We start from the raw sequence: 24,268 nt of genomic DNA on the forward strand, positions 1-24,268 counted from the left end.
AGGAGAGATCTTGGTGATCTTGGGAAAAGAAGGCAGGGAAAATAGAGGCTCATCAAAGAGGCAAAGAATGAATGAAGTCATCTAATCTAGAGAGTGCCGATTGTCATCATGATGGTTAGTGCCCTAACTCACATGTCTTTCCTAAAACCTTGCTAGCATTTGTCACAGGGCACCAGGGTTGTGCTGGAACTAGGTCAATTATAGCTCGAGTTGGTTGTTAAATTTTCAGTGTGAGCATTTACACCTCAGAAATCATGTTACAAATCAGGGCTCCGTTGTTTTGTTGATTGTTTTGATTTAAGAAAGTGATGGAGAAAATGCCAATGATGCAGATTAAACTTTAAAGTGTGTCACGTGAATATTCCTTCCCCCTAGAGAGCCAGTTGTTAAACATTTACCAACATGGTATGATATGGTTCTCTCATTTCACACCAACTCCATCACCTTTCCCCTCGCTTTATCTTGAAAAGGTCCTTCTTAGGGTCGGACAGTTCAAGTTTCCTGAAATACTACTTAACATTTTGCCATGGATCATTGACTTGGCTATTCTCACCAAACTTGTGCCAGGTAACCTCCAGCTAACTGGGACCCTCTAAAATTTCAGTACAGGGAAGGATGGAAACTCCTTGGATACAGAGAAGCCAGATACCTTTGTGGAGGTCCAGGGGCTGGGGATCCTGCACAAGGCGGTAATTTTCAGGGTTCCAGGTTTCATGGGTGGTATACAACTTGGGAATCTGAATTGTTTGCCTGCCTTTGATGTCGAAGTTCTCACAGGCCACCTGGAACAAGAGAGGGAGAAATGTTGGCAACCCTACCTAGTTCAGCGACCAGTTCTCTGGCTCAGTGGTGTTAACAAAGGGGTCAACAAACATTCGTTGAGTACCTACTATGCACTAGACACAATGAAGGAAAACGGTGAGGAAGGAGATGTAGGATGATCCTTCCTAGAAAAGAGAAGGCCAGATTGGAAAATGATGAAAATGTCACAGGAAGGACCAAGAGAGATCCTAGGCTTTGAGGAGCATATGGTGGAGCTGCACTGTAAACACATGAAAAGTTAAATATTGGCACAAGAATTAAGGAAGGACAGAAGAGATGTCACATGTCAGGACAGGATAAAACTAAGGGAACAGAATCGGGTTGGTCTGCTAGTGATTCAGAGGGAGGAAGCTTGGCCACTTGGGACCATCAGGGAAGGTTCCTTAGATTAATCAACAGGTATTTAACAGGTATCTACAATGTGCCTGGCACTGTGTTCCAGCACTGGGTTTGCAGAGATTAAAAAAAAGAACAGTCCCTGCCTTCAATAAACTTATATTGGGGCAGCTAGGTGGTACAGTGGATGGAGCAGGGATTCAGGAGGACCTGAGTTCAAATCCGGCCTCAGACACTTGACACTTTCTAGCTGTGTGACCCTGGGCAAGTCACTTAACTCTCATTGCCCCACCAAAACACACACATCAATAAGCTTATATTCAAGCTGGGCCTTAAAGATGAGTAAGGGAGGGTGCTGCAGATGAGGGAAATAGTGTCAGCAAAGGTGTGAGACCAGAAACTGTAAGGTGTGTTTGTCCAAGCAGGACATAATGAGGAGGAGTAGATTATTTGTATTTAAATTTAGGCAAATTTTTGGCTCAAAGTAAGGGAAAAATCCTCCAAACTATCTAAAGTTGAATGGATCATTTCAGAAGAGAGTGAATTCTCCATTACTGAAGGCTTTTAAGTAGAAGTCAGATGGCTCTTTGCTGAGGATGTTGACAAAGAGATCTTATTCCTAGAGGGGACCAACGTCTTTTCCAGGTCTATAACCCTTTTAAAAATGCAAATGGATTTTAAAGCCCTGTACTTTGTCATGAGCATAATTCTTCTCCAAGCTTTTCTCATGCTAGGATTTTCCCAAAAAGCAAAGGGGTAAGTGCCCAGACACTTGTCCTCCTGTGGACGGGAGACCCCGGTTGCCCAAGCCTGATCAGGGCTAGATATGATGACAATGTGCCCAGGCCACAGTGGTGCCAACATGCCACCCTTGGCTTCTCCTACAAATGCAGTTTACTCTTTCCTCCAGACTCTAGCTAGGAAATTACCTTGAAGGTATTCAGTGCCCAGCTGCGGTAGGCCTCATCTTGTCCACTGAGTTCATCTCCTTCTCCGGTTGGTGCAAGTTGGGAGGCTCCCAATTGCAAAAATTTCTGGTCAATGTCATGGGCGAAGGCACAGAACTGGGGGTACATGCTGGAGCCGAGTCCAAACACAGCATACCTGCCCATAGAGGAGAAAGGTGTGGGCAAGGTGAGCAGGCTTTCTGGGAGACACACCTGGCCTGCTTTCAGGCAGCAGGAAGAGCAGGGGAAAGACCTACCTGAATTTGTTTTTTAGCTCCTTCAGGATAAACAGCGACTTCTTCAGTGTCTAGAAAGAGGGAATATCACAGAATTCTCAGGCCCCAAAGTCAAATAAGCTGGTGCTTCCCAGTACATCTTAAACTGGTTCTCTTGCCTCTATTAACACTCCGTTTAACCTTCTGCAAGAGGCTCTTCCTAGTCCTCTCAGCTTCTAGTCACTTCTTCTCTCAGATTGTCTTCCATTTTCCCTAAATATATCTTCCCCATTAGAATATATGCTCCCAGAGGGCAGGGACGCTTTTTGTCCTTTCTTTGTAGCTCCAATGCTTAGTACAATGCCTAACATATAGTAAATGCATAATAAATATTTGTTGACTTCTGTTTGGATAGCACTCAAATCCTCCCTGGCTGCTGCCATAACTAGGAGTCAATACCCTGAGAATCATTTCCCAGTATACACAGGGGCATAGTAACGGACCTTCTAGAGGAAAAACATACCTACATATAAGTCGTTCCCTGTTCTCTCACCAGTGGAATATTGTCCACTACTAGGACTGCTTGAAAACAAATGAATCATGGGGGCAGCCGGGTGGCACAGTGGATAAAGCACTAGCCCTGGATTCAGGAGTTCAAATCTGGCCTTAAATACTTGACAGTTACTAGCTGTGTGACCCTTGGCAAGTCACTTAACACTTACTGCCCCACCAAAAAACCAAACCAGAACAAAACAAAAACCCAAATGAATCATGAACAAATCTGAGGCAGTATGGTCCAGAGAATAGAGAACTGGCCTCAAATGAAGAAAGACCAGGGCTCAAGTGCCACCTATGATATGTATTGACTTTGTGACCCTGGGAGAGTCACTTAACCTTTGAGATGACTGTAAGACTCTAATGCTTTGTGGTTGTGTTCCATAATCCTAGTGGAATGAAGGAATTCAGTGTTTTTCATTTTGGTGAAACTTACCTCACCGTTCCCAGGAGAGTCTCCATTTCCAAAAGTGCTGGTAACCACCAGAAGTAGCTTCTCTTTTTCTAGGTCACTCAGTTTGTATTCGTCCATGCAGAGAACCTATAAGAAACCATAACCCTAAATTTAGCCTTCAAGGGGCCAACTTTACCAGAATCATGCTTTTCAACATGGAGCAAGGCATGAGAGGTGGGCAGGGGGTGAATCCAGGAAGTAGCTTGGGACTCTGAGTTGGCTCTGCTGTGGAAGTTCATGAGATAAAGCAAAGCAGAGCCTGGAGGGAAAGGGGGCACCAGGGAAGGTGGAGTAGCAGCCAGGCAGGGATTCCAAGAGCTATTGATCTGGGTCTGTACCAAATCATCTTAGCTCTTTGCTTGATTTGAGTGTCCAAGGAAAAGTAGAGTTTGCCTCATCATATGAATGACAGCCTGGATACTGGTGCCATGGTAAGACAACCAGAAATGAAGATCCCAGAATCCCAGAATCTCAGAATCTTAGAGTTGTGATAATTCACTTGGCCCCAGAAGGCAGAACTGAGCTCAATGGGTGAAGGATAGAGCAAGGCACATTTCTGTTCAACAGAAGGGAAAGCTTTTCAACAACTAGAGTTGTTAAAAAATGGTTTCTTCTGGATGTAGCAAGTTGCGCATGAGGAGAGGTCTTCAAGCAGAGGCAAGTGACCACTTGGGGATGCTGTAGACTAGATTCATGATTTGGGTGGAGGATGGATTCAGAGGTGTCCAAGCCCAGGTCAGTTGGCCAAGAGGTCTGCTAAACTCCTGAGCTTAGCCGGAGCCAGATTAAAATGTAATTGGCAAATACTTAACAATATAAGTAAAAAATAAAATACAATAGAGATAATGATAATTTGTGGTTTTCTAAATCAATATACAACCCACAGGGATCCATTTCTACTAGTGTTTGCTACCACTGGATGAGATGATCTCTAAGGTCCATTGCATATCTGAATTCCATGATACTGTTTTCAGAATGACAACTCCTGTGTACATTTCATAAGGTTTGGTCTAGCCCATACCCAACAAGCCTCCACAAAAGGTTGCTGAGGTGGACCTCAGACTGAACTCCTAGAAAATGAATAATGCAAATTATCCCCCAAATATCATATCTTCCCATTCCTACACACCTTCTCTTTACTCAGTGTAGATAATCTGATAGACCGGATGGGCACTCAGGTTAAAAGGAACAGCGTTGTGTGTGTCTGGCAGGAACCAAAAATTTACCTTGGTATTGAAAGCACAGCTGAACAAGTCTCCCAAATTCCTGGCCAGAGTTTCTGATTTTCCCGTCTCTGTTGCAAAGAGCACTGTGACTTTGATCCGGGCTGCCATAGTCTTGCGCATCAGGACAGAGACAAAGAGCACTGCTCTGTGGGGATGGACAGACAGATTGCCCAGGTGAGGTGTCACACACAAAACATGGAGGGCTTGGGTATGGGAGAGATTGATGGAGGGAGATGAGGTTTGAGGTCATAGGTGTTAGTAACTCAAATGATTGCCCACTCACCAACCTTGACCATTATCCCCTTTCCTTCCTCTCCTCTTACTCCCTTTCTAGCCACTTTGGGGAAGAGGAGAAGAGAGGAAGATAGATCAGATGGTGACTTCAAAAGTGAATTGTACCCAGCGAAGTTGAATTTAGTAGATGGTGTAAAAAGATAACCATTCTTCTTTGATCCCTCCTACCCCAAGGCTTGGGGAGTAGAGAGAGGTGAGAGAAGAGACTTATAGGAATTGATTGGAAAGAAATACTGCCATTCAGATTGTAAAATACTGATCTCTCATACTTACTTGACCAAGACCTTTAATTTGATCTCTCTTTTCTTGGGCCTTTTCTTCTCATCTTGCCAGACATGGGTTTTCCAGGCCTCCACCTGGGAAAAAAATAAATGTGATATAAGACAGAAAAGACACACTAATGTGGATTTACTCTAAGAGACAAAAAGCCTTGGTAGTCTTGGGAGAGCTCAGGAATGGACTTACTTTGAAGCATTAGTTCAAGGCAGTTTTCAGAAGAAGAAATCAAAGCTATCAATAGTCACATGAAAAATGGCTTCAATCTACTATTGATTAGAGAGATGCAAATTAAAATAACTTTGACATACTACTTCACAACTATTAGACTGGCTAACATGACAGAAAAGAAAAAGGACAAATGCTCGAGGGATGTGGAAGGGATGTGCTACCCTAATGCACTGTTGTTGGCATTAAGAACTAATCCAACCATTCTGGAGAACAATTTAGAATTATGCCCAATGGGCTATAACTGCGTGTATCCTTTGACTCAGCAATACTACTACTAGGTCTGTATCCCAAAGAGATCAGAGAAAAGGGAAAATGACCTATTTATACAAAAATATTTATAGCAGCACCTTTTGTGATGGCAGAGAATGGGAGATTGAGGGGATGACTATCAATTAGGGAATGACTGAACAAGTTATGGTATATAATTGTAATGGACTACTATTGTGCTATAAGAAATTACTAGCAGGATGACTTCAGAAAAACCTGGAAAGATTTATATGAACTGATATAAAGTGCAGTGAACAGAACAAGAAGAACATCGTACACAGTAACAACTATATTGTACAATGATCAACTGTAATCCAAGATAATTCCAAAGAATTTATGATGAAAAATGCTATCTACCTCCAGAGAAAAATCTGATAGAGTTTGAGTACAGATTGAAGCAGAACTTTTTCACTTTATTTTTCTTCCTTTTTGGAAACATAGCCAATATGGAAACATTTTCCATGACTTCACATGTGATATCAAATTGCTTCCTATCTCAAATGGCTAGGGGATGAGTGGGAGGGAGGGAGAAAACTTGGAACTCACAATTTTTTACAAAATGAATGCTAAAAGTAAATAAACAATAATTTTTTAAAAGAAATATCAAATCAGCCATTAATACAAATTCACAAAGGAAACTTTGGTATCAGTGATATGGGAGATCCAAGGATGAAAACTCCCTCTACCAACTTAGACCCGCATTCCATCTATAACCCATTTGAGCCTCAGAAAAGTTTAGTGATTTAACCAGGGTCACACCGTTGATTAATAGTGCCGTGGATAAAGCACCAGCCCTGCATTCAGGAGGACCTGAGTTCAAATCCGGCCTCAGACACTTGACACTTACTGGCTGTGTGACCCTGGGCAAGTCACTTAACCCTCATTGCTCCACCAAAAAAAAAATTAATAGTGCCAAAGATTATATTTGAACCTAGGTCCCTTTGATTCTAAACCTTGTCCTTTATCTATCCTAACAAGTTCCTTTATTTGGTTAGTTAGTAGTCAATAAACAACATCCCAAAGACAGCCAGTGGAAGCAACAAACTTCCATATAGAAGGAGAGAGTTGAAGAGACTGCAGCATTGGCTCTGCTACCTAATAATAGACTTTCCTGCTGTAGGCACATTTCAGGGTGAGAGGGAACCAGGGAACCTTTCATCCTTTTCAATAATTTAGAATAATTGATTCACTGTTTCATTTTTGTCTTTGGATCTTCAGGCATGGTGTTTGGAACATAGTAGGTGTTTCATAAATGTCTGCTACTTGATTAAGTGATGTATACACAGGTTGTTTCCTCCCCAATAGAATGTAAGCTTCTTGAGGGCAGGAACTGTTCTACTTTTGGTTTTGTAGTCCCAGCACCTAGCACAGTGCCTGACACACCATAAGCCAACAATTAATAAATGCTTGTTGAAAAATGGCCTTCTGCTGACCTTCAGGCCAGAAGTGAATAGAATGCTGGAGGATGCTCTCGAGATTGGAAGTGAGTGTGAGGGCCAGCTTACCTGGTAGTAGTAGAAAGGAGAAAGGATGTAGTTTAGCATCTCCTGATGAAACACGGGGGTGATGCTCCCAGAGATTGGGGGGACCAGCCAGACCCAATCTGCTGGGCAGCCTCCTCGAGACTTGTATTCATTCTGCATATATTTCATGAAAGATTCTGCTGCGGAGTGGTGATCCATGATGGTGACGTTCTGTTTCTAAAACAAAAGGATGCACAAAGGGATACAGTGAGGCACCAAGGGGTGAAGAGTGTGGGCAGGCGTCATTTTTCACTCTCTGTAAAATGGGGGTGACGAATCACCCTTGATCCTGTTCTCTATTATTCTGCAACTAAATGAAATAAGTGAAAGGGAATTAAAAAATAGGTGAGATAAATGGGAAAACAATGGAAAACACTTTCTTGGGAGGAAAAACATAAAGAAGCTGTGATTATGTCTGTATGAGTGACTCCTGGTGTGGGAATTCCCTCTACTAATGGAATGAGGTCCAATGGAAAAGCGTCTCATCTTTGAAGTCAGTAAATGGACCTTGGTATAATTCTGCCTCTGTCATTCATTACCTAAGTGCCCCAGGAAAAGTTACTTTAAACTTCTTGACCCTCAGTTTATTCATCTGTAAAAAAAAAAATGAGGGGGTTGTATGAGATAAACTAACAACAACAGTAATAATAACTAGCATTCAGAAAGTGCTTTACAATTTGCAAAGTGCCTTGCATATGTTATCTCATTTGATCTTCACAACAGCCCTGGTGGCGTTATTATTATCCTTACTTTATAGATGAGAAAACCGAGTCTAAGAGAGGTCAAATGATTTTCCCAGGATCACACAGTTAGCAAGTGTCTAAAGCTAGATTTGAACTCTGGGTCTTCCTGATTCCAAGTCCAGCACTCTAATTACTACACCACCTAGGAGCCTACAGGTGGCCTCTGAGGTACCTCCCAGTGGTCAGCTGTTTGCTAAGATAAGGCAGAAAGCCATAAGAGAGTCACTTCAACTTTCTGGTCCTCAAAGAGCCAGGTATAAGTAGGTAGAGTGCTAGACTTGGAATCACGAAGACCTGAGTTCAAATCCTGCCTCAGACACTTCCTAACTGTGAGACTCTAGAAAAGTCACTTGACCTCTCTCAGACTCAGTTTCCTCATCTGTTAAATAAAGGAGTTAGACTTGATCACCTCTAGAAGGTCCCTTCTAGCTATAAATCATATTATTCTGTGATTGATGACACTAAGAGTGTGTGGCCATGGGCAGGTGTCACAGAGGATAAACCTTGGAGTCAAGAGGACATGAGTTTGAATCCTGCTTTGGACATTTCCTAGCTGTGGGACCCTAGTCAAGTCACTTAACGTATATGGGCCTCAGTTTCCTCAATGAGGTTAGATTCTAAGGTCCTTTCTGGGTCTAAATCTATGATCCTTTGATCCTAATTGTATCTGGGAGTCTTGGGGATGATTTTGTGAAAGGATCTCAAGTACTAGGAACTCACTATACCTGGAAGAACAGAAGCCGAGGAAGTTGTCTAACTGAATTCCGGTTGAATTCAATCAGATTTAATTAAGTGAGTGAAGGGGCCTATCTCAACATCTCATTATAAACCAGAACTGGTGGAGCATTTTCCCATCCTTATCCCAAATCTGCCTGTTTCACAGATGGGATTGGGATTCCCCAGGACAGGAATTCTGCTCACACAGCCCTTTCTGAACTAGGTCAGCTACCAGATGGCCTTTTTTCCTGTTTATACCCAGGTTCTTACTTCTGCTGAAACCAAATAGCCCACGTGGCTTTAGAAGTCACATAGTGGTCAGGATGTCATAATTTTAACTAGGGCAGGGACAACCAGGACTTTGTCCCAGGCACCGAAATTTAGAGGGATGAAAACATTCCCAGTCCTTCAGCAACACAGAAGAGAAGGAGCTTAGTTAGGAAGATGAGTCAAATGACTAATATGGTAATATGTTTTGCATGATTGAACATGTGTAGCCTATATCAAATTGCTTACTGTCTCAGGGAAGGGGGAGGGGAGGGAGGGAGAGAAAAACACTGGAACTCAAAAATTTTTTAAATGAATGTTAAAATTTGTCTTTGTATGTAACGAGGGGAAAATAAAATATGATTTTACAAAAAGATCAGTTAAAATAAGAAACTGTGAGGCCTCACCCCAAGGGAGCACTTTACTGGTGACTTCACAGTTTCTACCACTGAGATGGAAGCCCATTTGTACCACTTGCCCCAGATACCAAAAAAATCTCTGATATTGCCTTTATGGAAATTATCTAGTATAAGCCTCTCACTTTACAGAGGTGGAAACTGGGAATGAGGGACGTGAAGCTCAACTCAGACAGGTCTGGTTTTAATCACCGATGCCAACCTCTCATCGCCAGCTGCCATCAGCACCCTGGAGAGAAGCCATTTGATAGGGAGTTGGGCTTGGCACATTTTTTCCCTCTCTGTCGGGATATCTCAGCATCCTTGGCTGTTATTTGTTGCCCCAGACGTGGAGAGCTGGTGTGAGAAATGTCTCTAATTTGTTTTAAACACACTTCTCACTCAATCTGCTGCTGTTTCAAGAAGTGTGATCAGTGGCAGAGCTGCTAATGAAACGTCTGAAGGGGCTGGTTAACTGTCAGTGATTCGCTTCTTGAATCAGGTCCAATGGCACCACTCCCCCTAGGAACACATGGCTCCCTCTACAAACATTTCAGTCTCACATCATACACTCCAAAGCTAGATCATCTAACCTGACCTCACTTTACAGGAGAGGAAACTGAGGCAAAAAAAGGGAGGAGCCTTTTTTTTTTTTGCCTGTTTGGGAAGAAAAAATATCTCTCCCCAGGAAGATTCTAGGTACTTTGAGCTTTTTCCTTCCAAAGTTTATGGAGGATATTTTATCTTTTGAAAATGAAGGGGGGTAGCTAAGTGGCACAGTGGATAAAGCACCAGCCCTGGATTCAGGAGGACCTGAGTTCAAATCCAGCCTTAGACACTTGACACTTTACTAGCTGTGTGACCCTGGGCAAGTCACTTAACCCTTATTGCCCCACCAAAAAAAAATGAAGGGTCAGAGCCTTTGTTTCCATGGTCCAGACTTCCGGCATCTGAAAGTAATATAGTAATGGCCTGAAGCTTACTACTTACTTACTACTAGTTCAAAGGAGACACTAGAAACCACTTGCTTATGGGGGCTACTGTCTAGTCATTGGCCCAGAGGATCATAACTCTCAAGCTAGAAGGGTCCTGAAAGCCCATTGAGTTTAACCCTCTCATTTAACCAATAAGGAAACAGAAGCACAGACAGGCTATGAGACATGCCCATGGTCACACAACTGGTATGGAGCACAGGGTCATAGGGCTGGAGGGGACCTCAAAGATCATTGAATCCCAAATCTTACAGAGGAGGAAGCAGAGATATAGGCAGGCCAAATGCCTTACCCATAATCACACAGCTACTAAGCATCTGAAGCAGGCTTTGAATCCAGGTCTTTCTGACTGGAAAGGTACATGGCTTTCCCCACTATGCCATATTGTCCTTGGAGAATAGGGAAGGGGCAGGAAAATGAGCGAAGCTTGAAGGTCTCACTATTTGATAATGGACTGAAGGAACAGGGAATATTCAGAAAAAACTTAAGGAGGATATGATGGCTGCCTTCAAGCATCTGAAGGGCTGCCACATGGCAGAGGGATAGGACTTTTTCTCTTTGGTAAAGAAAGAAAATACTATGACTGCTGGGTGGAAATTACAGAGGTCAATTTAGGCTAATGTAAGGAAACACTTCCTTGCAAGGAAAGCAGATTGGCAGGTAGTGGTTTGCCCTCACTGGAAGACTTTAATCAAAGGCTACATGACCTTCTGGAAGAAAAAGGCATAGACTGATGGGATCATGGAAGGCCAAAGTTGGAAGGATAACCCAAGTCCTTTCATCTTATGAGAGAGGAGGCTGGGGTTCGCACAGGTTAGCCCATAGTCTGAGCTGCTCAACTGAGCACAACATCCCCATGATGAGACAAAAACGGAGCTTGGATGATTCTGATCTGTAACTGTTGACACTCTCAAGGATGTAAAAGTTCTTTGAAAGCAAAGGCACTAGGGGGAGAAGGAGGCATTTTTTTCACTGTCTTGTTCTATACCGGAATGGACAGAAAGAATTAGCTGCTCCATGAGCTCTGATCTAGGAAGCCAACATTTGCAGCTCCCTGCGCCCCCCCCACCCCCAACTCTGTTCCTAACTACCTGGATAACCTTAGGCCATTCATTCAGACTTTCTGGGTCTCTGTTTTCTCATCTGTAAAACAAAGGAAGAAGTCTTTCCTCTAAAGTAACATGATGGGGGCAGCTAGGTAGCGCAGTGGATAGACCACTGGCCCTGAATTCAGGAGGACCTGAGTTCAAATCCAGCCTCAGACACTTGACACTTACTAGCTGTGTGACCCTGGGCAAGTCACTTAACCCTCATTGCCCCACCAAAAAATAAAATAAAATAAAAATAAAGTGACACCAGGCAGGTCAATCAGTCAGTCTACAAGTACGTATTAAACACCTAATATGTGCCGAGCACTGTGCTAAGTACTGGGGATTAAAAGAAAGGGGGGAAAAAACCAGATGGTGTCCTCCAGGAACAGGAGTCTAATGTCAATGAAATAATAGATTCAGAACATTTCAGTTCATTTTTCAGCCTGGTGTGGTGCATACAATGCTGGTTTCAGAGCCGAGAAGGCCCTGGGTTCAAATCCCACCACAGAGTCTTGCTACCTGTATGATCAGGCTACTTACCCTTCCTGGGCCTCAGTTGGGGTTGGACTAGATGGGTTCTAAGGTCCTTTCCCGCTCTGAGTCTATGACCCAATGAAGTCCATGCCCTGGGGACCGGGGAGCAAGCTGCACTGTTTCCTTCCCAGGGAGGGAAGCCACAGTCCTGGGATCTCTGCCCAGAGACATCTGTCTCCTGAGAATCTGCCAGATGCTTGGTTGGTTGGAGGGTGGGGCCGGGGTGAGCAATGGGTCCAGGACGATTCATTCTGGACATCCTCTAGCATGTTTTCAACAGCTCTTTGTGTGTATTCATAGGCCCTCACTCTGGACAAACCCCTAGGGCTGCACTTGTTTCTGATACCTGTGGGAGTCTTCCCCTCTCTGGCTGTCTTCCATCTACTCTGTCCTATCTCCTGTGTCCTTACTTAGAGAGGAGTCATCCCCCCATTAGAATATAAGCTCGTTCAGGGCAGAGGAGGCATTTCTGCCTTTCTTTGTACCTGGCACATAGTACGTACTTAATAAATGCTGGTTTATTGAAAAGGGAAGGGGAATGTCCACCCTAGAAAGTACAGAGAATACCCCATAAATGCCTGACTTACTTGGAAACTATGCAGCACGGCCACGTTGATCTCGATCACTGCCCTGTCCTTCCAAAGGGAAGCCAACTTGTGAGTTTCCAGACCCATCCTCCTTCCAACTTCCTGTAGGGAGGCAAGAGGATGGGAGCTGGTTAATCCTTTATGGCAAAGAGATCAAAGAAAGAGGGAAGGGGTCTATGTATACAAAAAACCTCACTAGCATCTCTTTTTGTGTTGTCAAAGGACTAGAAAGTAAGGGGGTATCCATCCATTGGGGAATGGCTGAACAAATTCGGTATATGAATGTGAGCATTATTGTTCCATAAGAAATGACAAAAGGGACAGATTCAGAGAAACCTGGGAGGACTTGCATGAACTGATGCAGGGCAAAATGAGCCAGAGTACAACTTAGACAATAACATTATAAGAACGAACAGTCTTGGAAGACTTAAGAATTCTGCCCAACACAATGATTAACCATGATTCCAAAGGGCCAATGAATGATGAAGAATATTGTCTATCTCTAGACAGAGAAAAGACAGACTCATCATGTAGAATGGGGTAACCATTTTTGGTCATGGCCAATGTGGGGATTTGTTTGGCTTGGCTATGCATGTTTGTTATAAGGGTTTTGTTTCTTTTTCTTTTCTCCCTATCAGAGGTATAGCTATTTCTCTCTTACCTCCAGGATATTGTACCTCTGCACATCACAGAAGTCTCGGACACCGATCTCAGTCCCCATGTACCAGCCATTGAACGGGCACCCAGGGAACTCTAGGCCACCCACTTCCAGAAGCATATTGGCCACAGCGGGCAGAGCGTACCACTTCAGATCCAGCTCCTTGAACCACTCATACCTGTTGAGAAAGGGGGGCGTGCTGCAACTCAGGGCTCCTGAAGAACATTGAATTGGAAACTAGGGGATCTGGCTTCAAATACTACTCATTCTCATCGCAGACCCAGATAACTTACTCCCCGCCCCCTCCTGCTCTGGCCTCAGTGTCTTCATCTGTAAAATTAGAAGGTGGGACTAGATAATCCAGGGAGGCAGTGTGGAATAGCTGAAAGAGTCCTGATTAGGGAGCCTGGTTCAAATTTCAGTACTTCCTTTTGTTTTTTATATGGGCAAAGCATTTAACCTTTCTGTGCCTCAATTTCCTCATCTGTAAAATGAAGGGGTTTGGTCTATGACCTGTAAATTTTCTATGATCTTATGTCATCCTTTTTGGCCAGAGAGACTTTCAGAAGGACACCAGCAATAAAAACTCTCTCTCTCTCTCTCTCGTTCTCGCTCTCTCGCTCGCTCTCGCTCTTTCTGTCTCTGTCTCTCTGTCTGTCTGTCTGTCTCTGTCTCTGTCTCTCTCTGTCTTTGGGTCAGAGAAACATGTAGCATGGTGTCCAGAGTGCTGGACCTGTAGGCAGGAACACACAGATTTGAATCCTGTTCCCTGACATCCCCTTTGGATTACGAGCTTCTTGAGAGCAGGGATTACTTGTGCCTTTCTTTGAATCTCCAGTGCTTAGTTCAGTTATTGGCTGACCAAATGGCTAGTTGACTTGACTTGACCATTACTTAATTCTGAGACCTTAAGTAAGTCCCTGAACCTCAGCTTTCTCATCTATAAAATCGGGATAAAATAATAGAAACAGACAGGACAGAACAGGACAGGGAAAGCATGGGACACAATATCATTTCATGATTAGGCTTGTTTTGTTTTTCCAAAGTGGGGAAGTAAAAGGAAGAGAAAATAAATATTTCTTAAACAGAAATTAGATAGATAGACAGGTAGATGGGTGGGTAGATAGTCAGATGGGTGGATAGTTAGATAGATAGATGATAGAGATAGATAGATAGATAGATAGATAGATAGATAGATAGATAGATAGATAGATAGATAGATAGATAGATAGATAGATAGATGATAGATAATAGATAGATGGGTGGGTAGATAGATGTATGTAGACATAAATATATATGTAGACATGTGTATATATGTATGTGTATACATATACACATACACATATACATACACATACACATACACATACAGTTTGGTCAGAAGAACTGGCTTTGAATCCTGGCTTTGCTATTCTGTGTGAGACTCTGGTAAAGTCATTTAGCAAAACTTCCCTGGGCTTCAGTTCCCTCCTCTGGACCATGAAGAGATTGGACCAGGTGGCCTTTGATAATGTTTCCAGCTCTAACTCTTTCATCTTGTGACTTTTAAAAAATCTAAATCTATAATGTTTTCATCTTATGATTTGAGTACCTACTCACAGGGTCCTTGGGACACTCCAGTGGGATAAGGTACATAAAACCCTTGGCCAGTCTTGGAGCAGTATCTAAATGTTGGCTGTTATTAAGATCAGGCCAGGAGATTTTAGCTGTCTGAGGGGAATCAAGATCACTAGGTAGTTTCTCATTCTTTTCTTTAAAAAAAGAATCCTTGGTTTCTTTAACCCTGGCTTGGTGGCTAGGATATGGTCGTGCACATGGACACTCAAGCAGGGGCGGTAACAGGATAATGGATGGGTTTTTTTAAAGCTGATCCCTGAGGTTGATCCCTCATGGTGCTGCAAAGCTCAGGGAGAGAAGGCAGTTACTGGGGAGACATGCCCCCCCTATTGGCATCTTGAGGGAAATCCCAGCCATTCTCACCCTAGTTACAGCTCTGAGATGACCTGACAAAAGAGTCTCTGGAGGGCTAAATGTGAACAAAAGTTCCTCCAAGGGATACTGAGAGACCAGATCCTGGAGGGGTGGCAGATGGAGCAAGAGAAGCCACTCCTCCCCCCCCTCCCCATACATCAACATGCTTTCATATGCCTTCACTTCTGGATGGAAGCACATAGTTGCCAGAGAAGGTAACTGATATGCTGGTCTATGAAAGGAATTACCTCTTATCTTTAATGGGATGCTATTTCAGCATTATGGGAAAATCATTGCAAGATGCTTTGGGGGCAGAGACTGGAAGACTATAAAAGTGTTCTGGTGGGGGATGGGACATGCAGGAAAGACCAGACTTCCAATCCCTCTGCCCAATTTACTTACTTGGGATGCTCTATAGACACCTCAAGGACAAGGTCTTTCGGGATATCGAAGACCTCTGGGTCCTGGCCATTTGCTTGTAACACGAGAGGCAAGATATCAAAGCGACCATATTTGGGCACCCATCCCAAGTCTATACACAGCTGGAGAGTGAGAGAACAGCATGGTGAGTGACATTGGTGGTGACTGGGCATTGAGACTCCTTTGGGGCCCTCTTGTTGCTTGTGTTGGAACCTCCCAACCCTCACCCTTGTTCCTTCCTCCTCCATCCTTCTTTCCTTCCTTCCTTCCTTCCTTCCTTCCTTCCTTCCTTCCTTCCTTCCTTCCTTCCTTCCTTCCTTCCTTCCTTCCTTCCTTCCTTCCATCCCTCCTTCCCTCCTTCCTTCCCTCTCTCCTATCTTTCTTTCTTCCTTCCTTTCTTCTTTTCTTTCTTTATTTGCCCCTTCCTTTCTTTCCTCCCTGCTCCCTCCGTCTTTCCTTCCTTCCTAGAGTTGGAGAGCATATACATACCTGGGTGAAGTCAAGGCTGGCAGGATCACCTATAAAGGAACCATCTGGCATCTGATAGCCAGCATATCGAAGGAGCTGAGCATTCCAGACCCGGAAGTCATGTTTCCCATCACTCCGCTGGGGAAAGAGGGTAATGGCTGACCTGCTCAGGGAAAAGGGAGAATGCTTGTTTGTTAAGTAGCATTGGTCTCCAGTCAGATTTCCTGGAAACTGACATAACTAATGAGGGTCCAGGAAGACAGACCACTCAAGAGGGTCCCTCTCGTCCTTCACAAGGAGGCTCAGACTCAATGACAAGAAAGGAAATTAGTTGGACTTTGGGGGTGAGGTTTGGGTAGGATGTAGCAAAAGGAGGACGCAGTAGTAGCTTGAGACCCTGGAAACTCTACCCCATGGGTTCTTGTCATTTTGTGATGCTGGCCTACTCTGTTTTTCTTTTTTTTTCTTTTCTTTTTTTTTTTTTTAGTGAGGCAATTGGGGTTAAGTGACTTGCCCAGGGTCACACAGCTAGTAAGTGTCAAGTGTCTGAGGCCGGATTTGAACTCAGGTCCTCCTGACTCCAGGGCTGGTGCTCTCTTCACCTACTCTGTTTTTCAGGAGGGATTCCAGGTGGATCTGAACAGGATTTCAGAGGTCATCCAGTTTTAGCAGCTCATTTTTCGGATGAGGAGCCTGAAGCCCGGGGGGGGGGGGGGAGTCACTTAACACATGCAGTAACATTCAGAGGTGGAATGTGAACCATCCTACCTTACAGCATCCTTCTGCCATATCATGTAATCAATCAATAAGCATTTATTAAACACCTACTATGCACCAGTCCCTGTGCTAGGCACTGGGCAGACAAAGCCAAAAAGGAAGCAGGGGGTTTAAATCCTATCAGGCAGAGAACATGTACAGACAATAAATATATGCAGAAAAACCAGAAAATGAATGCAAACTATTTTACGGAGGGTTGGTACTGTAGTTGGGAAAAGCCACATAAAAAAGGAGATTGTATTCACAGGGTGACAGATTTAGAACTAGAAGGGGGGTCCAGTGTACTAGTTTCTTTTACAAATAAGGAAACTGATGATAGAAGAGGATCTCCAAATCCAAGAAAAAAAAAGAAAGAAAGAACTGTGGAGTATAGATGCTGATTGAACCATATTATTTCTTTTGTTTTGGGTGCTGTTGTTTTTTTTTTTTCTATTTTGAGGTTTTGCATCACTGCTCTGATTCTTTCTCTTGTAACAGGATTAATGCAGAAATAGGATTAATGTTATTATGTGTATATATATATATCTATATGTATAGAGATATATAGATATAACCTATATCAGATTACCTGCTGTCTAGGGGAGGGGGGAGGGAGGGGAGGGAGGGAGAAAAATCTGAAATTGTAAAGCATGTATAAACAAAAGTTGAGAACTATCTTTACATGTAACGGAAAAAATAAAATACCTCATACATTAAAACAAAAACAAAAACAAAAAAAACAAATAAGGAAACTGAGTCGCATATAAATGAATTGACTTGTCCAAGGTCACATGGTCAGTAAAAGAAGCAGGAAGGATTTGGATGTACATCTCCTAATTCAAAAGCCTTGGATTGTTGAGTTTTATAATACTGCTTCTGCCTCTGGGGCAGTCCGACCTCTGTAAACCTGGGTTTATGCTGTGAGGATTCAGGGGATGCAGTTAGCCATGGCCACATCAGTTCTAGATTCATTAAGGGGCAGAATTCCAACTGGTAACCAACCCTAGGCAAAAAACGCCCTGAAGGTCACTTCATCTCCCTCTGCCTCCATCCAGCTGCCAAAATAATCTTCCTCAAACACAGCTCTGACCATGTCCCCTCCTACTCACCAAGCACCCATGGCCCTCACATCCCGGATCAACTAGAAAATCCTGTTTGTTTGTTAAAGCCCTTCGTGGACTGGCCCCTGCTTCCCTTCCCAGTCTGCTTTTGTTTACCACCTCCACATGTTTGACCATCCAGTGACACTGGCCTGACTGTTCCTCAAACAAGACACTCTTTCTCCAGACTCTGTTTTCACTGGCTGCTCCCACATGCTTGGAATTGTCTCCCTCCTGCTTTCTTCAACTCTTAGCTACAATTCCACTTTTTTGGGGGGCAGGGGGAATGACAATATTTTTTTATTTTAGTATTTTCCAGTTACATGTAAAGATAGTTTTCAACATTTGTTTTCTTTTTGTTTGTTTGTTGTTGGTGTTTGGTTTTTTTCCGGGGCAATGAAGGTTAAGTGATTTGCCCAAGGTCACACAGCTAGTAAGTGTCAAGTGTCTGAGGCTGGATTTGAACTCAGGTCCTCCTGAACCCAGGGCTGGTGCTTTATCCACTGTGTCACCTAGCTGCCCCCTCAACATTTGTTTTCATAGGATTTTTCGTTCTAAATTTTTTCTCCCACCCTCCCCTCCCTCCCCCCTCCCCAAGACAAAAAAGCAATCTGATATAGGTTATATATGTACAATCACATTAAACATATTTCTGCATTAGTCATATTGTGAAAGAAGAATCAGAACCCAAGTATAATTCCACTTTCTAAAAGAAACTTTTACTAGTTCCCCTTCATGTTTGGTCTTCCCTTGGAGAATACCTTCCATCTACCTTGTCCATGCACTGTAGGCATATCATTGTTGGCATGTTGGTGCTCTCGTTAGACTGTCAGCTCCTCGAGGGCAGGAACTGTTTTTGCTTTTCTTTGTATCCTAGCACTTAGCACTGTGGCTGGTACACAGTAGGTGCTAAATAAATACTTCTTGACCAACAGACAGGACTCTACAGAAAGCAATTCAACCTTAGCTTATAAATCCACTCCATAGCCACACCCCAAAAGAATATACTGGGGCAGTGTGGCACAGTAGTTAGAGGACTAGATTTGGAGTCAGAGAACCCAAGGCCAAATCTTGGCACTGCCATTTAGTACCTCAGGCAAATCACATGGCTTTCCTCACTTTCTTCACCTGTAAAAAACAAGAAGGTTGGACTAGATGAACCTTGAAGGTTCCTTTCATCTCTAAATCTTTGATGGTTCACAGAGTTTTGTAGTCTAGAAGTTACTAAATGGAAATCCAAACTACAAGTTGTTTCCTTCCTTCCTTCCTTCCTTCCTTCCTTCCTTCCTTCCTTCCTTCCTTCCTTCCTTCCTTCCTTCCTTCCTTCCTTCCTTCCTTTCCTTCCTCCTCCATCCCTCTTTCCTTCCTTTCTTCCTCCCTCCCTTCCTCCCTCCTTTCCTTCCTTCCCTCCCTCCCATCTTTCTTTCTCTTCCTTCCTTCCTTCTGTCTTTCTTCTCCCTCTCAAAGTGACTCCAAGCTGGAGAAACAAGATGGAGAGAGACAAACGGAGGTAGAGATGGCGATTGCCAGGGAAGGGTTATGCAACCTACTTGTCATGGAATCTTAACATACTTTTCTTTCTCTCTTCATTTCCCAGATAACCTTGGGCTACATCCCTGGGATGCCTTACCTGTAAACATGTCTAATGACAAAAGTTAGAGGTTACCTGGGGTTTATGGAAAAGAGGCCTCAGGCAGCTAGGTGGCGCAGTGGATAAAGCATTGGCCTTGGATTTAGGAGGACCTGAGTTCAAATCCAGCCTCAGACACTTGACACTTAGCTAGCTGTGTGATCCTGGGCAAGTCACTTAACCCTCATTGCCCTGCAAAAAAAAAAAAGAAAAGAAAAAGAAAAGAAAAGAGGCCTCACCTGATATTTCCATTGTTGGTTGCATAGCGGATATGCTGACAGATGTACTCAAACATCTCTTTGGCTGTTGTGCAGTTCCGAGCATCAAACACCTACAGATCCCCCCAACCAACAAGATCAAGGTCATTAATGACAGTATGAAATTGGATCCTCATCCAGTTATTGTCAGAATCTAATTAAAGATAGCTTCAACATTTGTATCTTTGTATCTAATCATGCCACTAATGGCTCCCAAAGCAGCAGATGTTTTGAACAGCTGGGAAAATAAAAACCCTGTGCTCCCAACACATCCCATCTCATTCCTGGTCCTTTTCAGGTCTTTCTATAGTTCTTCTGAAACAGAGAAATAGACACCTTGGTTTCACTGGTATCAAGAACTCCCAGATGAGAAAATTCTTCCAAATGCAGGTCAGTAGCTTCCCTCAGAGAGTTGCCTGGGACACTGAGGGTTTAAATGACTTACTCAGGGTCACACAACTAGTAAATGCCAGAGGCAGCATTTGAAATCAGGTCTTTATGACTTCAAGACCAACTTTTCAATACATACTGTTGTCTTTCACCTTCTACATAGTAAGTACTTAATAAATGTTTGGTTAAATGACATGTTGTAGGGCTAGCAGTATTAGTATGATATAATATTATAAATCAATCACAATATTGACGTGTCTACGTTAGCAAACAGCCAATGACCCACATCCAGTTAGAGGTGCTGGATGGTATAAGAAAGCCAGAGTGAGTAAAATGGGACTTTTGACCAACTGGTCAAAACTGGTGCAGCTCTGCTCTCAGTCACCAATTGGCGTGTGCCAGGGGAGCTATCCCAGAGTGCCTTAGTGCCTCCCCCACCATTGAGATCACAGCCTCTCCATCTCATCCCCAGGAAGTTCACCTGCAGGTTCGACCACTGGATCCTCCCAATGCATCGAGGGGCATTTCTCCAAGCCTGCTTGGTTGCATAAATGAGCTCATCTTCCGTCAGCTGGTAGGTTCCTGTTGTTTCTATCTCCTTTGTTACCGCTTCCACTCTGGCCAAATGTTGCTCTATTTTTGCCCTACAGGACAGGAAAAGGTTAGGAATAGAAACAATAGGAACTGCCTTATTTCCCTCCCTGGGGATCCATGATTTCAGCCTTATGGGAGAAGTCCCTGTGTGGAAACTCCCTTCACCATTGCAGGTGTGCAACTTGCCTATACCATAAATCGCAGCGAGTCAACAGGGGCACTGAGGAATTCATTGACTAGCCTACAATCACCAAGAGAGTGAGTGTCAGAAGCAGGAGCTGTCCCCATTCTCTCAGACTCGAGGGCCAGCCTATGAACAATTCACTACACTGTGCTGCCCCTCACCAGGGAAACTGCTTTTCATTTTAAACAGATTCAATCCACCGACTTGGAAACCAAAGTGTGATTTCTAGCACTGGAACTGAAATGTAACTTCCAGAGAATTAACTGTCACTGGGAAACATTCACTAATCAGTCAATAAATATTTATTTTTGTCATCATTTGGTAATGTCTGACTCTTCATGACCCCATTTGGGGTTTTCTAAAGTATTTTTTTTATTTTTATTTTTATATTTTTGCAGGGCAATAACGGCTAAATGACTTGCCCAGGGTCACACAGCTAGTAAGTGTCAAGTGTCTGATGTCGGATTTGAACTCAGGTCCTCCTGAATCCAGGGCCCGTGCTTTATCCACTGTGCCACCTAGCAACCCCAAGGGTTAGAATTCTAACTCAGGTTCTCTGACTAAACAATGCCCTTTCCGGTCTAGATTTCATAGTTGGAAGGCACCTTAGACATGGAACCCAATTCCCTTATTTTACAGATTAGGAAACTGAGGCACAGGGGAACTAAATGACTTGCTTTTGGTCACAGAGGCAAAAAAAAGGCATTCAAGACCGGAATGCTTCAAGACACACACACACACACACACACACACACACACACACATGCCATCACACCATCACACCAACCTTGAAGTTTCCAGTTCTCACACAAAGACACTTGGAATGGCAACAATGAAAAGTATTTAAAGAACAAAGTCAGTCTTGATTACGAATGGGATGGACAAGTTAGAACAAAATGGCCTTTTAGTCCATAAAGACGGTCTTGACAACCCTTCTTTTCCTCGATAAAAAAGAGGCCAGAGACAAAACACTTGGAAATATTTATCCCCAAGGACACAACTGGAACATAGACTCACAACAGCAACGCAACAGGAAACCAACTCCAAAACAGGACTCTTGGAGGACTAATAATATCTCTTCTCCCACCTCCTATCCCCTCCACACTCCATAAACAAACACACAGACCCAGTTCAGACCCAGTTAATGATGGTAATGATATTTCAGGCTAACTTATGTTATCACCCAGACATAGGATGAATGGACAGATGAATGACTGAATAAAAAAGGATTTATTAAACACTTGCCATGTGCCACATACCGAGCTAAATTCTGGAAATACACACACACACACACACACACATACACACAAGTAAGTCTCAAGGAAATCAATCTAATCATAGGATCCAGGTTGTAGACCTGGAAGAGGGCTGAGACCTGAGGCCTATAACCCAATCCCCTCATTTTACAGATAAGGAAATTGAGGCCTATGGAGACAAAGTGACTTGCCCAAGGTCTTCATGCCTGTTCATATTGAGTGACTTTTGTCTAAGACCTCCCATAAGCTCACCATACTAGGGTCTCTTCTTCAAATTTTCTCCTTAGGTCATGAGGAAGATTCTGGTGGTTACCACAATTATTATTATTACTATTACTATTATTATTATTATTATTATTAGCTGTCATTGTCTTCTCTTCCATCTGTATAGTGCTTTACGCTTTTCAAAGTGTTAATACCTACATAATCTTGGTCAAAAGGATCACAGACCTAGAGAGCTGGAAGGGAGCTCAGAACCCAGTCAGTCCCATAACCTTATTGTTTCAGATGGGGAAACTGAGGCCCATAGTGGTTAAATATTCCCCTAGGGAGTAAGTGATAATGTCAGGATTTGAACCCTCTGAACCCGTCCACCCCCAATACGACATTCTTTCCACCAGACCATACTGCCTCTTTCTTATTTAATCTTTTCTCCACAAAGATTTCAAAATGTTAACAACAGGGGCAGCTAGGTGGTGCAGTGGATAAAGCACTGGCCCTGGATTCAGGAGGACCTGAGTTCAAATCCGGCCTCAGATACTTGACACTTACTAGCTGTGTGACCCTGGGCAAGTCACTTAACCCTCATTGCTCTGCCCCTCCCACCCCGAAAAAATGTTAACACCTATTATCTTCTTCAGACTTAGGGTTCTTGTCTGCTATTCACTTTCTTTGGCACCTTAGGTAAGTCATTGCCCATCTCGGGGTCCCATTTTTCTTCTCTCTTACATGAGGGCAGTGAACAAGATGACCCCCAAGGTCCCTTCCAGTTCTGATAGCCTATGATGTCATGCTTCTATAGTGAAAGGAGTGAAAGATGATAATGTTCATTTTATAGAAAGGAAAACTGAGGGCCAAAAAGACACTAATGCTGTCTAATGTCAAAAAAAAATGAACTGGGGCTCCAGAACCCCAAGGTATGGTGCTCCTTCCAGCATCCAGACAGAAGAAAGATGGCTCCACTCATCATCAGTGGGATGCACCATGTGGGTCATTTTGGCAATCGTGACCATGAGCAGTATTGCATTAGTTATACTCTTCTCCCCTCTCCCCTTCTGGGGATCCAAGGTGACCACATAGCTGAGTTTTCCTCCAACAAAGCCACTGCCTTGTTTCTTGCAACTCAAAATCTGTAATCCTATGGCCTTGTACTTCCTCCCTCTCACAGCGCTAACAGCCCAGGTTCACTCATTTTCAGCACAAGATGAGCTTTGTGAGTTTTGAAGAGAAATGCAGTCAGTCTGGGACAGTGAGCACCTGGAGCATCTTCTTGCTAAGCACATGGTGGACACCGGATGAGTAAATAACCTGGTGAATTATATCACACACACACACACATACACACACACACACACACACACATACACACAGAAGGGAGAGGATGAGCTGGAAAGGGAAATGTTCTTACTCTTTGAAGGAGCCATAATACTGGTTGATGAAGTCGATGGCTTGAGGTAGAAGCTCTATTGGTGTGATAGGTCTGTCTCTAGTCCCTCTTGTCATACTCTTGGGGGTCATGATTGACCCCCGGCAAGACTTGGACTGGCAGTCAATGTCCTGAGAAAAAGAACAGATGGAAGATCACAGATGTAGAGTTGGGAGAGACCTTCATTCCCATCCATCCAGTGTCCTCATTTTATAGATGAGGACAATGAAACATGCAGAAGTGATCCCAAAGCTAATAAGTGATGTATTAATCGGTCAATCAACAAACATTTATTGAGCACCTACTATGTGCCAGGGATACAAAAAGAGACAAAAGACATCCCCGAGGCAGGATTCGAACTCAAGTCTTCCTGATTCCAAGTCCAGAACTCTATCTACTGTATCTGGAGTGTGAGAGATCAGGAAAATGCCCCAAAGGTGTTCGTGCTCCGCTTAAGTTGGTACCAG

The 24,268-nt window shown here is 43.4% G+C and overlaps 1 protein-coding gene across 1 annotated transcript in view; it reads right to left on the reverse strand.

Moving 5' to 3' along the window:
• NOS2 (nitric oxide synthase 2) overlaps positions 1-24,268 on the reverse strand; it is a 46,471-nt gene that overhangs the window by 11,733 nt on the left and 10,470 nt on the right. The window contains exons 4-17 of the mRNA XM_044004885.1: positions 23,784-23,932; positions 20,604-20,766; positions 19,715-19,806; positions 16,011-16,152; positions 15,504-15,643; positions 13,134-13,308; positions 12,473-12,574; positions 7,129-7,323; positions 5,123-5,205; positions 4,556-4,700; positions 3,312-3,416; positions 2,363-2,412; positions 2,088-2,262; positions 650-782 (exon numbers count right to left, since the gene is read on the reverse strand). Of these exons, the coding sequence (XP_043860820.1) occupies positions 650-782; positions 2,088-2,262; positions 2,363-2,412; positions 3,312-3,416; positions 4,556-4,700; positions 5,123-5,205; positions 7,129-7,323; positions 12,473-12,574; positions 13,134-13,308; positions 15,504-15,643; positions 16,011-16,152; positions 19,715-19,806; positions 20,604-20,766; positions 23,784-23,932 (1,849 nt within the window). The remainder of the gene's footprint in view (positions 1-649; positions 783-2,087; positions 2,263-2,362; positions 2,413-3,311; positions 3,417-4,555; positions 4,701-5,122; positions 5,206-7,128; positions 7,324-12,472; positions 12,575-13,133; positions 13,309-15,503; positions 15,644-16,010; positions 16,153-19,714; positions 19,807-20,603; positions 20,767-23,783; positions 23,933-24,268) is intronic.

This window comes from Dromiciops gliroides, chromosome 4 (genome assembly GCF_019393635.1).
Source record: "Dromiciops gliroides isolate mDroGli1 chromosome 4, mDroGli1.pri, whole genome shotgun sequence".
Classification (NCBI taxonomy): domain Eukaryota; kingdom Metazoa; phylum Chordata; class Mammalia; order Microbiotheria; family Microbiotheriidae; genus Dromiciops; species Dromiciops gliroides.